We start from the raw sequence: 14,341 nt of genomic DNA, 5'->3' as shown, positions 1-14,341 counted from the left end.
ATAAAGGCTTTAATGTTAACAGGTCACTGGCAGGATGCACCAGGGGATCAAGTATAGCTAAGCTTTGCTTATGAACATCACATGACTTTAAGTTGTCCTTGACATAATTTCTGTGTTCAGCACGGCCAGAATTCTAATGTGCCTGAAAATGTCATCAAACCCATCACCATCTGCAGAGTTTTAACTGCAAGAAAGGTGCAGTCTGTTGGCTGTTTTGAAGCGATGCAGTGGCCTCGTTCACCTCCTCGAATCTAACCGTGACATCACGTGAGTGAATCTGCCCTCGAAAAAAATGGAGGGCCTCCCATGCAGAAGCGTTTCTCCCTGCAGCACACGCGCGCGTGGGCCACCCTCTGTGGTACTAAAGCGTGATAAATAAGCTTGGCTTTGGCAGGAGGGACTCAACGGAGCATTGCTACAGCTGTTGGATGCCTAAGATGGGGTACGGGGCGGTAAAGAAGTGTGCGCTCCTTTCCTTTGCCCAAAGCGGGAAGAGGGAGAGCGGCACACGCGACCACACACGCGACTGACAACAAACCACCGCGCAACTACTCTGGCTTTCTGGGAAACACCGCAAGAAAACAGTCAAGCGCAGCGTATGCGCGCGCGCTCGTTGTCGGGCAGGCGGGAGGGGGGGAGAGAGACTCTGCATGGCCCCCACCGATGGAGCCTCGCCGCGTGCGCACACGCAACCGGCCTCCTCCGCAGCCTCACGCAGCATCCCTCCAACAGTATACCGGGAGCGCAAAACAAACCACACCGGGTCCGTTTCCCTCTCTCCACAGCCCAGTAGACGCGCACGCACCGGCTTTTGCTCCCTTTCCTTCCCTCCCGCACAAAATAAAAGAAATTCCGCCTGCCGCTGAGAAGCTCTGCGTGCTTTGCAGAAGGAAGGAAGGAGAGAGAGGCGGAGGGAAGGAGAGAGAGGCGGAGCTTCCTCAGACCCGGCGGCTGCTAGGTGCAGCAGTGCGTGCGTATGTGTGTATACGGCTGTCGCTGGGGTGGGATTGTTGCCCGCGGTAACCAGGGAGCCAGCCAAGGGCTTTCTGTCCGCTCCGAAGCTCTGGGATTCAGGCGAGAGACAGCGGTTCCGGCGTCTTTTCCAGAGGGTACCTCGGAATTACCGAGAAGTGAGCACTGGCAAAGGGGCAGCAGCAGCTGCTACGAAGAGTCCCTGGCTGGGAGCTCAAAGGAGGTACAAACGGCGCCTGGAGATTGCAAGGGAGGCAACTTTGTCTCTCTCCCCCCCCCCCGGTATTGGCGGGCTCTCGTTTGTCTTCTCGCCAACGTGGAGATGCTTCTGCTTTCTGCGCTGTCATGTCCGTCGGGGAGGCGGAATGGGGCAGGGGAGGTACAAGGGACAGCGTCGCTGCTACCTTTGAGATGTTGTACGTTTACAGGCGGCTTGCGTACAAAGCAGATTTCAAACGCGATCAGTCGCTCTCCCATAGGCAATTAAGCTGGAGCAGATTTAGACCCAGAACTATTTTGGGGGCAAAATCGTTTTCTAGTCAAGTCAGTGGGCTCGTTTGATTTGTGTGGTTTTCTGTGGGCTAATGAACCAGATCCAAAATCTAATTAAAAACACACACAAACCAATCGCCACGACCAGAACCTGATTAGAAATTTCTCCAGCAAAATAATGTAGCCTCTGTTGAGTGGGAAGGGCTGGGTATTGTGGCAGCGTGATCAATAGGTTTTGGCCAAGCATCTGCAAAATATACCTGTAATACTGATAGTTTATATTCAGCTCATGCAACTGAAGGCAAAATAACTTTTGCTTAGGAAGTGATGACTCACTTTTTTTTTGCCTATTTCCTCCCGTGGTTTTAAAAAAATCTTTCTGAGTACAGAAGAATAGTTTTGCTTAATATATGCAAAAGAATCACAACAAACAGTCCAAAACTCCAACTTGAATGGACTAAGCTAGTGCATGTACAAACTTTTTAAGCAGAAACATTTAGCAGCCAGTTAATTTGTGGGAATTTGACACTGAAAATTCCATTAGTCCATAACATGCTAGTACTGGAGACTGTCTGTTGCATTAGCTCAGCCTTGTAGGTAGTCAGTTGCTCAATGATTTACAGCTCCTTCTGGTCAAGGCACCTTATGAAACATTTTGTGGGTTTTTTTTTTACATCTACAAGGCTGTTCTAGCCTTGTAGTATGCCATTGTGCAGGGGATTGTAACACTGGTAAAGAGCTTTGGATGCAAAGCCTTTCATGCTGATGCCACGAAATTGACAGCTTTCCAATGTGTGTTTGTGTGACTATATTTGTATCCACTTGGCCTCAGACACCTACAATGTGCTGAAATTGTTGTGTGAGCAGAACTAAAAACAAAATGTGTTTTGGTGTATGTGTAATATTAATGCTGGCCAGCATTTATAAATCATGAATTATTTTATTTCCAATGGAGGAACAGGTATATTTGTAGCACTTGACCCTATCAAATAATTGCAAAATAAAGTGTTCATAATGGCTGGGGGGGGGGCTTTCACTATTTTGGAGGAAACAAATCTTTTCTGAACTTTGATTTTATTGTGAATCAAGAAACTATTAATCAAAATTTCAATCCTTTGTATGCTTCTTTTGGAGAAAAATCCGATTGAACTCAGTGGTGATTTACTTCTGAGTAAACATGTATAGGATTGAGTTGCAAGGCTGGAGTCACTTGTTTATTTAAAGGAAACTTCACTGAAATCAGTGGGGCAGCTACTAAGTAGATCTAAGTAATGGCCAAGTAGCGTTGTGGCTTTACAAGGAAACGATTTTCATTGAAAAAATGTGTATAGGAGCATGCTGCTTAGCTTGAAGAATAAATGACATACCAGAAACTTGAAGGAACTATCTAACTATAAATATTGCAGCTCCTTATTTAGGGAATTGCTATTCATTATTATATGCAACAACTTCAATCCTGTAACTCAGCACTCACCTGCACATTAGCTTAAGGGATATACGATACTTTTTTTTAACCTAGCATACATGGTTTCATGCGAAAAGTGGAACCAGCTAACCTAGTGTTCTTGAACTTTTATAACTTACAATACCTTCTGGAGCCCCACCCAAGCCAGCACTAACCACCTGGTCTAAAAGTGAATATATAGAGATACCTGCACATAGTTTTGAATATAAGGGCTGCTATTGAGTTGAAGTGTCAATGAATCCAAGTAGTAATTGCAGACACTAACAATGCAACAGGTTACATCTGACCTCCATCTTAAGCCACTTACATGGAAAAATATGAGCAAAGTAGCGCTTTCTGAAACTTGTTCTCAAATCACATTGGGATGATGGGGCAGAGTGGCTTCTGACTACCTCAACACGAGTATGAATCACTGCTGGGGGCATTTAGTCTACCCAGGTCCTCACAGACTAGGAAGGAAGGTATCATTCACCTCTGGATCCTTCCCTGGAACACTGCATATACTTTATCCCAGTATCCCTTCCATCCCCCTCAAGGGGACCCACCCTACAGTTTGAGAGACTCACTGAGCCAACTTGAAATAGGAGTAGTATGAAGCAGTACACAGAAACTATATCTGCTTTTATTTGTTCCTTTTCATTTGTGATAAGGCTGAGTGTGACTCCTATGTCTCTATTTTTTTTTATTTAGTGACTAACAATTCTACTGTTTGTTACTTATTATGAACTAAATCAAGATGAACATTAATCTTTGGATTGTCCAAGTCACATGTGTTTTAGTAAGCTTTAGGGCACATGTGTTATGTTTCAAACAGAATGTTTACTTAATGGCTTCTAAACAATAGGTTTAAAAATCATAATGTGTATTTTGGCTTATTCAAGTTGAATGAAAAATCTGAAAGATGAAGAGTTTTTTTCCCTTCATGCCCAGACTTCCTGTTTGAGAAAGTTGACTCAGCCCTACTAACTTTAATGAAGCCAGTGTGAATTATATCATTTGATAACATGGGCCCTAGTGTCTAGGAAAAGAAAATATTTCCTTTCTGTTTTGAGACGTAGGGGGAAAATGGCACCATAATTTTAAGCATGACATCTATACCTCAGAATCCCCCACTCCAGCAGTACAAAGAAATAAAACATTACTTTATATTACCTTAATAGCACTGCAAGACCTGCCAGACAGTATTTGTACCTTGGTCATCTCTCAATTACTGTACTCATTCCCAGAAATAGGCTGCTAATGACAGGAATCCCTTATCTCTGCAATCCCGTGCACATCAAGAGTGCATTTCGTTGACCTTAATTGTACTTCTGAATAAACATGTACGGGATCACACTGCATGCATTTTTACTCAGACGTAAGCCCCAATGTGATTTTCTTATGTAATCATGCTTAGGGGTGGGGAATAGGAATACATCTTCTGTATTTATTTATAGAGAGCCAGTGTGGTGTAGTGGTTAAAGTGCTGGGCTATGACCTGGGAGACCAGGGTTCGAATCCCCACACAGCCACAAAGCTCACTGGGTGACCTTGGGCCAGTCACTGCCTCTTAGCCTCAGAGGATGGCAGTGGTAAAACCACCTCTGAATACCACTGACCATGAAAACACTGTTCATAGGGTCGCCCATAAGTCGGAATCGACTTGAAAGCAGTCCATTTCCATTCATTTATTTATAAAAGTATTTAGAAGCCACCCTCTCCTAAAATATCGGGATGGTGTACAGTAAAATAATAAAAAAGTAAAGGTAATATTGTTACTTCTGCTACTTATAAGATCACACTTTAAGCAGGGGTGGGGAACCTGTTGCTGTCCTGATGTTGTTGGACTCCAACTCCCAAAATCCCCAGTCAACAAAACCGACAACATTTAGAGGCCACAGGTCCCACATCCCTGTTGTTAATGGTTCTTCCATTTTTTTGGTTTCATTTCCTTCCTGCTTGTGTATAGTCTTCTTTCTTCCCTACTTACAAAAGCTCATACCACAATAAATTAGATATTCACTTGGTGTGCCACTAGACTTACTTGGGGAGCACTACTCGATACCCTGGGTGCTCCAATATGGAGTCCCGCAGGGATCAGTTCTGTCCCCCATGCTCTTTAACATCTATATGAAGCTGCTGGGTGCTGTCATCAGGAGTTTTGGAGTGTGTTCTCATCAGTACGCTGATGATACGCAGCTTTACTTCTCCTTTTCATCTTCTTCAGGTGAGGCTGTCAAGGTCCTAAACCGATGCTTGGCTGCTATAATGGACTGGATGAGAGCGAACAAATTGAAGCTCAATCCAGACAAGACTGAGATGCTGTTAGTAAATGGATCCCCTGACCAGTTGGATGTTCGACCTGTTCTGAAGGAGCAGGTGCGCAGCTTGGGAGTCCTTCTGGACCCGTCCTTGTCACTTGAGGCACGGTTGCCTCGGTGGCACGGAGTGCTTTTTACCAACTTAGGCTGGTAGCCCAGCTACACCCGTATCTGGACAGGGAACATCTTGCTTCAGTTGTCCATGCTCTGGTAACCTCAAGATTGGACTACTGCAATGCACTATACGTGGGGCTGCCCTTGAAGACGGTTCGGAAACTGCAGCTTGTGCAGAATGCAGCGGCCAGATTAATAACTGACCAAGCGGTCGGAACATGTGACACCGATTCTGGCCCGCTTGCACTGGCTGCCCATATGTTTCTGGGCCCGATTCAAGGTGCTGGTTTTAACCTATAAAGCCTTACACTGCACGGGCCCACAATACCTGATGGAACGTCTCTCCCGATATGAACCTACCCATACACTGCGCTCAACATCGAAGGCCCTCCTCCGGGTGCCTACTCAGAAAGACGCCCGGAAGGCGACTACAAGAAAGAGGACCTTCTCGGTAGCGGCCCCCGAATTATGGAACACCCTTCCTGACAAGGTACGCCTGGCGCCTACTTTACTATCTTTTCGGCGCCAGGTGAAAACCTTCCTCTTTGCCCAGGCATTTTAATATTTTTAGTATTTTAGTGTTTGTATTTAATGTTTGTAAAGATAGTTATATGTTTCATCTTTTTTTCTCTAATTACTTTTGATTTGTATTTAATATGGGTTTATTATGTTATCTCACTTTTGTTGTATGTTTAAATTGTTGATTTGATGATCAGGTGGTTTTTAAATTGAATGTAAATATATATTTTTTATCCAATGTACACCGCCCAGAGAGCCTTGCTATGGGCGGTATAAAAATTGAAATAAATAAATAAATAAATAAATAAATAAATAAATAAATAAATAAATTATAACCTAACATGACTGCTTCTCTGGAATTTGTTTTCAACATACAGAGAATGTGTAGAAAATTTGCAAGCAACGTCCTATATTGCATGGGGAGCAGTAGGAAGTAAATAGCAAAAGACATGCATGGTCCAATGTGGATGTCATGAAAATGTTTGGTGAGATGTCCTTACATAAAAGAAATGAACCAGGTTTTTTTCATGGTTACAACTTTTGCATTTATTGCAGGGAAACTATGCCATTCAACATTCCTGCACTATTCACAACTTACAGTCTTGCAAGTTTGTTTTGCCATGTAAACTATGATCTTTTGAATCATACCTAATGTTTTGAATAAATAAATGGCAGAATACAATCTTTCTATTCTGTGGTAATTATGCTGAATGTCTTAGATTGCTAAAGTGGACACACTGTTGTCTCATTTTCTGCTAATGCTCTTTCTCTGCCTCCCTGTTGCAGTTTAGTTTCCTTTTGTTTAGACAAGCCTAGACTGTCACCCTACACAAAGAAGTGTAACATTTACCACAAACATAATACAGGCATACCCCGCTTTAACATACGCAATGGGACCGGAGCATGTATGTAAAGTGAAAATGTACTTAAAGTGAAGCAATTATCTATGCATGTACTGCACTGCAATCGCCACTAGATGGCAGCGGCGTCATGCCATTAAGTGTCCGTAATTGCGAAGCGCGCGTACTTTAAGGGGGGTATGGTGGAGTATGGAGCATGTACTTTATAGCGAGGCTACTTTAAGTGAAGCGATGTTAAGCGGGTTATGCCTGTATACCTTGGAGTCTTATTTTACACTTGGAAAGATAATTTGTTGCCTTACTGCTATTTGTTGCTTAAGGCGTTACCATGCTTGGGTAAACTGAATAACCCTGAAAAAATATTGGCAGCCAACAGTATGAGTAAATAAAATGCAAATAAGCAATTCTGATGTAAAACAAATTTTAACTTACAGCTTTTGTTAATACTAGTGCTAACATATTGGCTCCATATAACATGAAGTAACTCAATTGTAATCTTTTTCATACTGAGAGTTTAACCAAATAATTATTCTGCATGCATTAAAATAAAACCAATTTAATTCATATATTAATCATATAATGAAGGTTACTTTTAACATTTCAATATATATTTATTTCAACAATTTATATGCCACTTAACACTATAGTTAAGTGGTGTGCAATGTGTGTTAGATTATAACTTGCATAAATAAAACATAACATTGTAATATACCACCGTAAATACATTAGGTTAGCTTTGCCATCTTTACATCCTGTCATCTTAAGACATGATGTTTAGACTAGACCTTTTCTGTATTTTATTTATACATCAGATGAAGCACTAGTTTATGAAAGCTCTAGTCTTCAAGATGTTACAAGAATTCTTGTAGTGTTGTTGCAACAGACTAACCCAACTGCCTCTGTGTTTTTTGTACATGTGGTCCTTGTCAAGGAGTGTGATCTATATGGATACAGGTTTATTCAACCTTCTAAGCGGTTCAGATAATAGTCTGAAGGCACATTATATACTTCTACAACTCTATACATTGCTTGGATGGGAGACCACCTGGGAACCATACAGCAGGCACTCGTACATTCTTTAGAGGAAGAGCGAAACGCAGTTTGTATGAATGAATTAATGTCTCCCTGACTGTGAGAAGCATTCCTGATTTTATGAGATTTCTGTTGGAGTGGGGGCAAGGGCAACTCCTGTTTGGGTTCTTTTGTTTGCATTCCAGAAGGAAGATAGAATTAGGGTCCTCCAGCTGGCTAGGCTTATTTACCTTTACCTGTGCTTTGTCTACCTAACATCCTTCCCTTATAAACTGATATGCTCAGGGAAGCTGACCTGCCCCTTCTTCCTTTGCCTTCTTCCTCGACTGTCTGAGGAGAGAGGAGACATCTTTGTCTTTGCTGTCTCTCCTGAGTCATGAGGGCAATACCCAAGTCTGGGCATTGCGCCTCCAATTTAGTTAGTTAGAACTAAGCATGCCTTTCTTATCTACTATGTATTTCTACAAATAAAGTAGCTTTCCTTATTTTACTAAGTCTTAAGTCTCAGTGATCTAAATGCAGCATAAAAGCCTGCTTCTAACGTAAATACACACACTGGCACACATGCAGCTCAGATGCTGAGTATCTCTGCATAAATATTTCCATAACAATTTCCCTCTGTTTCTTATCAGTACAAACTTCCCCTTTCACATATTCCTTTTCTAATAGTTTTGTCTGTTCTGTCTGTGGGCTGCATAGTGGTCTTCAGTAATGACAAAGCACTTTCAGACTCGTTCAGCAAAGCAAAGATGCCTTTCCTTGGGGATTCATGACTATTAAATGTACCTTATTTCAGAACATTCTGGTTCAATAGACTAAATGTATTTATATCCATAAAGCAACCGACAGACATTCTAATTTCTGCAAACTCACAGTTCATAAAAGCACATATCACACACAGACTAGCAGTTCTAAGTAAAATATCACCAATCCTTTTGTAAAGTAAAACCCTCTTTGGTCACATTTGGACTATTGTAAACTGAGATATGCACAAGCCAGTTGCCTGTGTGTGCAGCCCATTGGTGCTACTTGTGTTTAAATCATGACGTCTCTAATTAACCATAGTTTCTGTTTTCTCTAACAGTTCCGATGATCATATCTCAGCTTATTAAGTCAAGATATGCATGGACCTCTTGGTTCTATGGTTACCAGATTCAGATCAATCCAGGATATAAACTAATTTAAATCACAGTTTAATATCATGGCTTGTTCTGAAGTTGGCAACCAAAAGGCTTGTGCACATCTCAGCTTAATGAGCTGAGATATGATAATCTGAACTGGGCCATTTGCTGGTCAGGTCTTGCAGCATTGTAGAGACAAACCAAATGAGGGAAATTACTGTGTGAAGAGAAGAAAAACGAGGTTTAATGGAATATAAATCTGAATTACTGAACCAGACTTTGAGTACATACAGTTGTGTGTCTTATGTATCTGAATATGCAAAGACAAATTAATTTTTTCAAGGAATGTTTGAAATCCTTTAATAGGACATAGCCTAAACCTATGAAATTTAAGGTGCATTTCATAACAGATCCCTTATGCACGAGAGGGATCATTGCAAAATTATCTCCTTTTTTTTGAAGGAGGGTTAAATATAGATAACAGCTTCTGTTATGTTATGGCAACAGGAACAGCTCTATACTAAGCTTGTTAAATGTATTTTGAATCCCATGACACCTAGCCCTTCATGGATGATAATCTGCTATTATAAATGACTGATTCAAATTACTTATAGTGTTTTATGCTGCTGTTGTGTGTGTGTGTTAATGCTGATGTTTAAATAAATGATGTGCTGATACAGCACAAATATGGTTTATGTTACAGAATTTTAAAACAGCAGGACATTTAAAATTTGCAGCACTGAAAAGTAAGATGATATTAAAACAAGCAAATCCTGTATCTTCAGGCATAAATGATTGCCTGTGGGACACAGGGAAAATACTTCTGGCATTTCTTACTATTACTGCTACACAAAACACAGTGTTATGCACAAGTCATATATCAATCAGAATAAACTTTGCTGAAAATAAATATAGTAATGAAATTCTGGTGAGGAAAGTAACAAGCCTGGATAATGGAACAAAAATTAACAAAGCTGTGGGATTTGAAGTCACTAGATTATTTAATATTTTTCATTACATTTGTTTTTAATGCAAGTCTGTACCCAGTTTGCTGGGAGCATGCTCCATTGAACTTAATAGGATTTAAAACATGTGTCTTAAAGAGCAGCACTGTAAGCTGTTGCTTTTAAAAAAAAATGTTTGAATACCTGTTTGGTTAGAAGTGTTGAGTCAGTAGACATGTCTTCTTCGGTTTTTCATCTTTGTGCTTTTTTGAGGGGAATGCAGAGATGACTGCTGTTCTTTTGACATAAGAGGACAGAAAATGTTTGGAGGTGTTACAGAAAGAGAAATCTTGGGTGGAACAGTGTAATCTGACAATCCTGTTCCATTGTGTTCTGATGGCCACATTCTCCCTTTCTGCTCATTTCTTTTGCTGCCTTTAGCAGTCTCTACTGCTAGTTTGCCTATCTCTTCTCATACTTGCCCCTGTCAGTTTTGCATATCCTTTTTTTCTTAGTGAAGCCTTTTGAGAGAGAGGCTTCTATATTTCTTTATTCTGCCATCACTAGGTGACTTTGTTTTTCTGCACTGTAGCTAGCCCTCCTTTCTGGCATGGCTGGGAGGAGAGTGTCCTGAGTAAATAATGTGCAGCCACGGTGGTTGAATTTTAGCATTTCATTTAAGGCAGAGAGTATAGTCTTGTGTTCTGAAATCATGAGATCAGGGCACTTATTTCTTTCAGTGAAAACTGTCAGTTAACTAGGTTAAATAGAACACCACAATCCTATTGATGTACATAGCTCTGACTGTTCACAAAAGGCTTGTGCCAGCCAGTATAGTCATGGTCTACATAAATGCCAGTGTTTCCCCTGCTCCATCTCTGCCACTCAACTTATTTTTCAGCCACATAATCATGTTGTTTATATGGGCATGCTGTTGTACTGAAGATTGCCAGGAAAATCAACAACTCCCAATCAGTGCTGGTGCCAGACTATTTTGCGCCCTAGGCAAGGCTACCTACTTGCACACACACCCCAATTGCTAACTTCAATTTTCGAAAACAGATGTCTTGTAGAAAAAATGAAAAGCACAAAACTTGAAACTGCTAAATTTATTTTAGTTGCATTTTTTCAAAGGGTTAAAAAAACTAATCTGTATCAAACTGCCCTTCAAAGGTCAGTACTGCGCCCCTCTGAGGTCTGCGCCCTAGGCGGCTGCCTAGTTGGCCTAATGATAGCACCGGCCCTGCTCCCAATAGCCTATGAGTATTAGTGTTCTGATGGAGTCCTTGTGCTACTTTTCAGTGCAGTGGCTCATAAAATTAGGTCATTAGTCACCTGGGATAGCTAGGCCCCCAGAATTCTGCATGTACGAGATAGTGACTGTGTGGTAAAGTATTTTTATACCAATGACTGTGTTCTCTGAAGCCCACTCTTGTATTTCTCTCTCTTTTCAGAGGTTACTTGAGGTCTCCTGAAAGAGCATTCCCAAAGGACTGTCATTTCTGAGAGCAGCGCTTTTGTTGACTGCAAAGCTACAGTGACTGAGCAAGGCATACAACTAACAGTGTTTTGCAAAAATAAGTAATCATAATCTTACACCTTAAAGTGGATATTCTGTGTACAGAAGAATTTTTGCCACACAGCAGCAATGGCATCCTCAAGGCTAGTAGCAAGAACACCTCGTGATATTGCTGGGGTCATGCAGAGACTCCAAGGTAAATGACTTGATTAAAAGCTGCTGAGCTTTGCTATATTCATTTCTTCAGATGTTTCTGAAATCCAGTGGAACACAGGATTGTGTGTGTGTGTGTGTGTGTGTGTGTGTGTGTGTAAGTGGGTGGGTGTTAGAAACAATGCATATCCACAGGGAATGTTTGAGCAAGTCCTATTCAAATGTATGGGGCATGTGCTGTTGGATACCTTTATGTCCAAGAGGAATTGCTTTTATTGCCAGTTCATAACAATATGTTTATGATAGTGATGTCTCTGATCCTGTATAGCATATGAGAAAATATAGAGTAATTTGTTGACTCAAACTCTGAGCTGTAGTTGGCCACTCCATGCACCTCTTGTGAAACTTCCTTTTTTTCCAGCAATTTGCTTAGATACAACTAGCAATAGCTATCTTTTGTATACAGATGGAAAGTAACATTTTTGTGTGTTTTTAAATAATATTTGGGATCCCTTGAAGCCTTCAGATCTGGATCCAGACCTGGGTTTGGTACTGAAGCTACCGTGGTTGCTGTTATGGATGACTTTAATTGGGAGAGAGGCAGGGAGAGTGTGATATTGTTGCTGCTGCTTGGTCTTTTTGTGTCTTTTGATACCATCAACTATGTTATAATTTGGCTGGCTCTGTGGGTTGGGAGTTGGGAGGCCTGTTGTTATGGTAGTTCCACTCCTTCCTGTAGGACTGGTTTCAGAGGGTGGCATTGGGGGATTGTGGCTTGGCCCCGTGGGAGTTGTGTTATAGATTCTCACGGGGACTCATGTTGTCCCTGATTGTTTCACATCTGTTTGAAGTTTCTGGGAGAGGTAATTGGGGGAACTTGGAGTGAGGTGTCATCAATATGCAAGCAACACACAGCTCTATTTCTTCTTGTCATCTGAAAGGTGAAGCTGTGCAGACCCTGGGCGAGTGCCTAGAGATAGTGATGGGATAGATGAAAGCCAGTAAGTTGAAGCAAAATGCCATCAAGTTGGAAGTCCTGTGGATTGGTGATTCCTAAATTCTGGAATTAGATAGATGGCCTGTTCTGAATGCGGTTGCACTTTTCTTAAAAAAAAAAAAAAAAGCTTTGTAGTCTAGGAATGCTCCTTGAGCCAACATTGCCCCGGAGGCACAAATAGCCTTAGCAACAAGTAATACCTCTTTCCGGCTTTGGCTGATTCCCCAGCTATGACTGTTCGTGGACAGGGCTAGCATAGCCACTGTAACCCATACACTGTTAACCTCCCAGTTTGATTACTGTAATGTGCTTATATGCGGGGCTGCCCTTGAGGTTTATTCAGAAGTTGTAGCTAGTAAAAAATGTGGCAGCTAGACGGCTCAGCGGCTCAACTACACAGCATCATATTACACCAATACTGAGAGAATTGCACTGGATGCCAACCTGTTACAAGCCATATTCAGGATGGTAATGATTAGCATGATACTAGTAATGACTATCTGAAGGACCATCTCCTCCCATACCAGTCTACCCATGCCTTAAGATCAGCAGCTAAAGCTCTACGAGTTGTTTCACATTCAAGGGAAATATGATGTAAGTAGAGAAACAGCTTGTTCTGTGGGGGTGTGCTAATTTTGAAGTGTTCCCTCCCTTAAAATAGAATTGGCACCAATGCCAACTGGTACCAACTAAAAACTACTTATTCCAGAAGGCCTTTGTGGGAGGTTACACCAGGTCAGATTTTGATACTGTTAGTGTTACTAACTTTGCTTTGGGTTTATCTGCTCTTTTTATTTGATTACCAAATACCAAATCTGTTTATTTGATTACCATAGTTGGTAGTCCTCAGTTTTAATTTATAATATTGAACCCCACCCTTGTATCACCCTCTAAGAGTGAGTTAAAAATATTTTCAATAAATAAAATAACATAGATTGTAAACATGCTAATTAGCTCTTAGGAGAGGAAAGGTGACTATGTTTCATGAATACAAAAGCCATTGTTTGGTAGAGCAGCATGAGGTGTTATTTTATTGAGATTTGTTCTGTTGTTTTATCTTGCTATTTTGCTTCTCTTATTTATTGTGATTTTTGGTGTTTTTAATATGTAACTTTAGTGTTTATTTTATTGTATTTTGTATTATTCTTTGGTAAGCTGCTTTGATTATATTTAGCAAAAATACAGAGTATAAATGTTAGATAAATTAAAGTAAAAACAAAAGTCAAAGCAAAACAAAAGCAAAAAATTCTTATTTCATCTGATAGAGTGCAAGTGCATAATCATAACTGAAGCATGAAACTGCAGCTGCATCTACAGCTTGGCTACTCATGGCAGCAGCAGTGGAAGATGGTTGTGGGGCAGGCAGATCATGCTTGGATTGGGCCCAATTTTGGCTGGCAGTGGCCATGAGTGTGGTTTGGGATCCAGTGGATCCTAGGCCCACTCAGCCCCACCTTGCGCTCAGAACACCCCATTTCAGGGCTTTCCATCAGACTTCACTGGTGAGGATACTGCTAGTGGGCCATCTGCCCACCCACCCATTCACTGGGAGGCTGGTTGAGTGAGCGGAAGCGAACAGAGGTTTGCCTCTGCTCAATCCAACCCCTCCCCCCACAACCCGGTTTAGGATTGCAGCCTAACTCAGCTGAACATGCTAAAGAAAATTCCAGTTGTTTTAGAACATCAAAATTATGTTTGGAAATTTCATGTTGTTGGTTATGGGGTGGATCACACAGAAAATATTCTTTCAATTAAAGTAAAACTCTTTCATATTTACATAATGACCAGGTAGAATGGTTATTGCAAGAAACAATTCTGGGAGAGGAGGAACCAAAATTGCAGTTTGTTCAGGC

At 41.2% G+C, this 14,341-nt stretch overlaps 1 protein-coding gene across 1 annotated transcript in view; it reads left to right on the top strand.

Moving 5' to 3' along the window:
- The first annotated feature begins 433 nt into the window (after positions 1 to 433).
- SYNE1 (spectrin repeat containing nuclear envelope protein 1) overlaps positions 434 to 14,341 on the top strand; it is a 598,390-nt gene continuing 584,482 nt past the window's right edge. The window contains exons 1-2 of the mRNA XM_061624165.1: positions 434 to 1,195; positions 11,274 to 11,534. Coding sequence (XP_061480149.1) covers positions 11,468 to 11,534 — 67 coding nt within the window. The 5' untranslated portion in view covers positions 434 to 1,195; positions 11,274 to 11,467. The remainder of the gene's footprint in view (positions 1,196 to 11,273; positions 11,535 to 14,341) is intronic.

This window comes from Rhineura floridana, chromosome 4 (genome assembly GCF_030035675.1).
Source record: "Rhineura floridana isolate rRhiFlo1 chromosome 4, rRhiFlo1.hap2, whole genome shotgun sequence".
Taxonomy (NCBI): Eukaryota; Metazoa; Chordata; class Lepidosauria; order Squamata; family Rhineuridae; genus Rhineura; species Rhineura floridana.
Note: the sequence above shows the minus strand (reverse complement) of the source record. Positions and strands in the feature narration are given on the sequence as shown.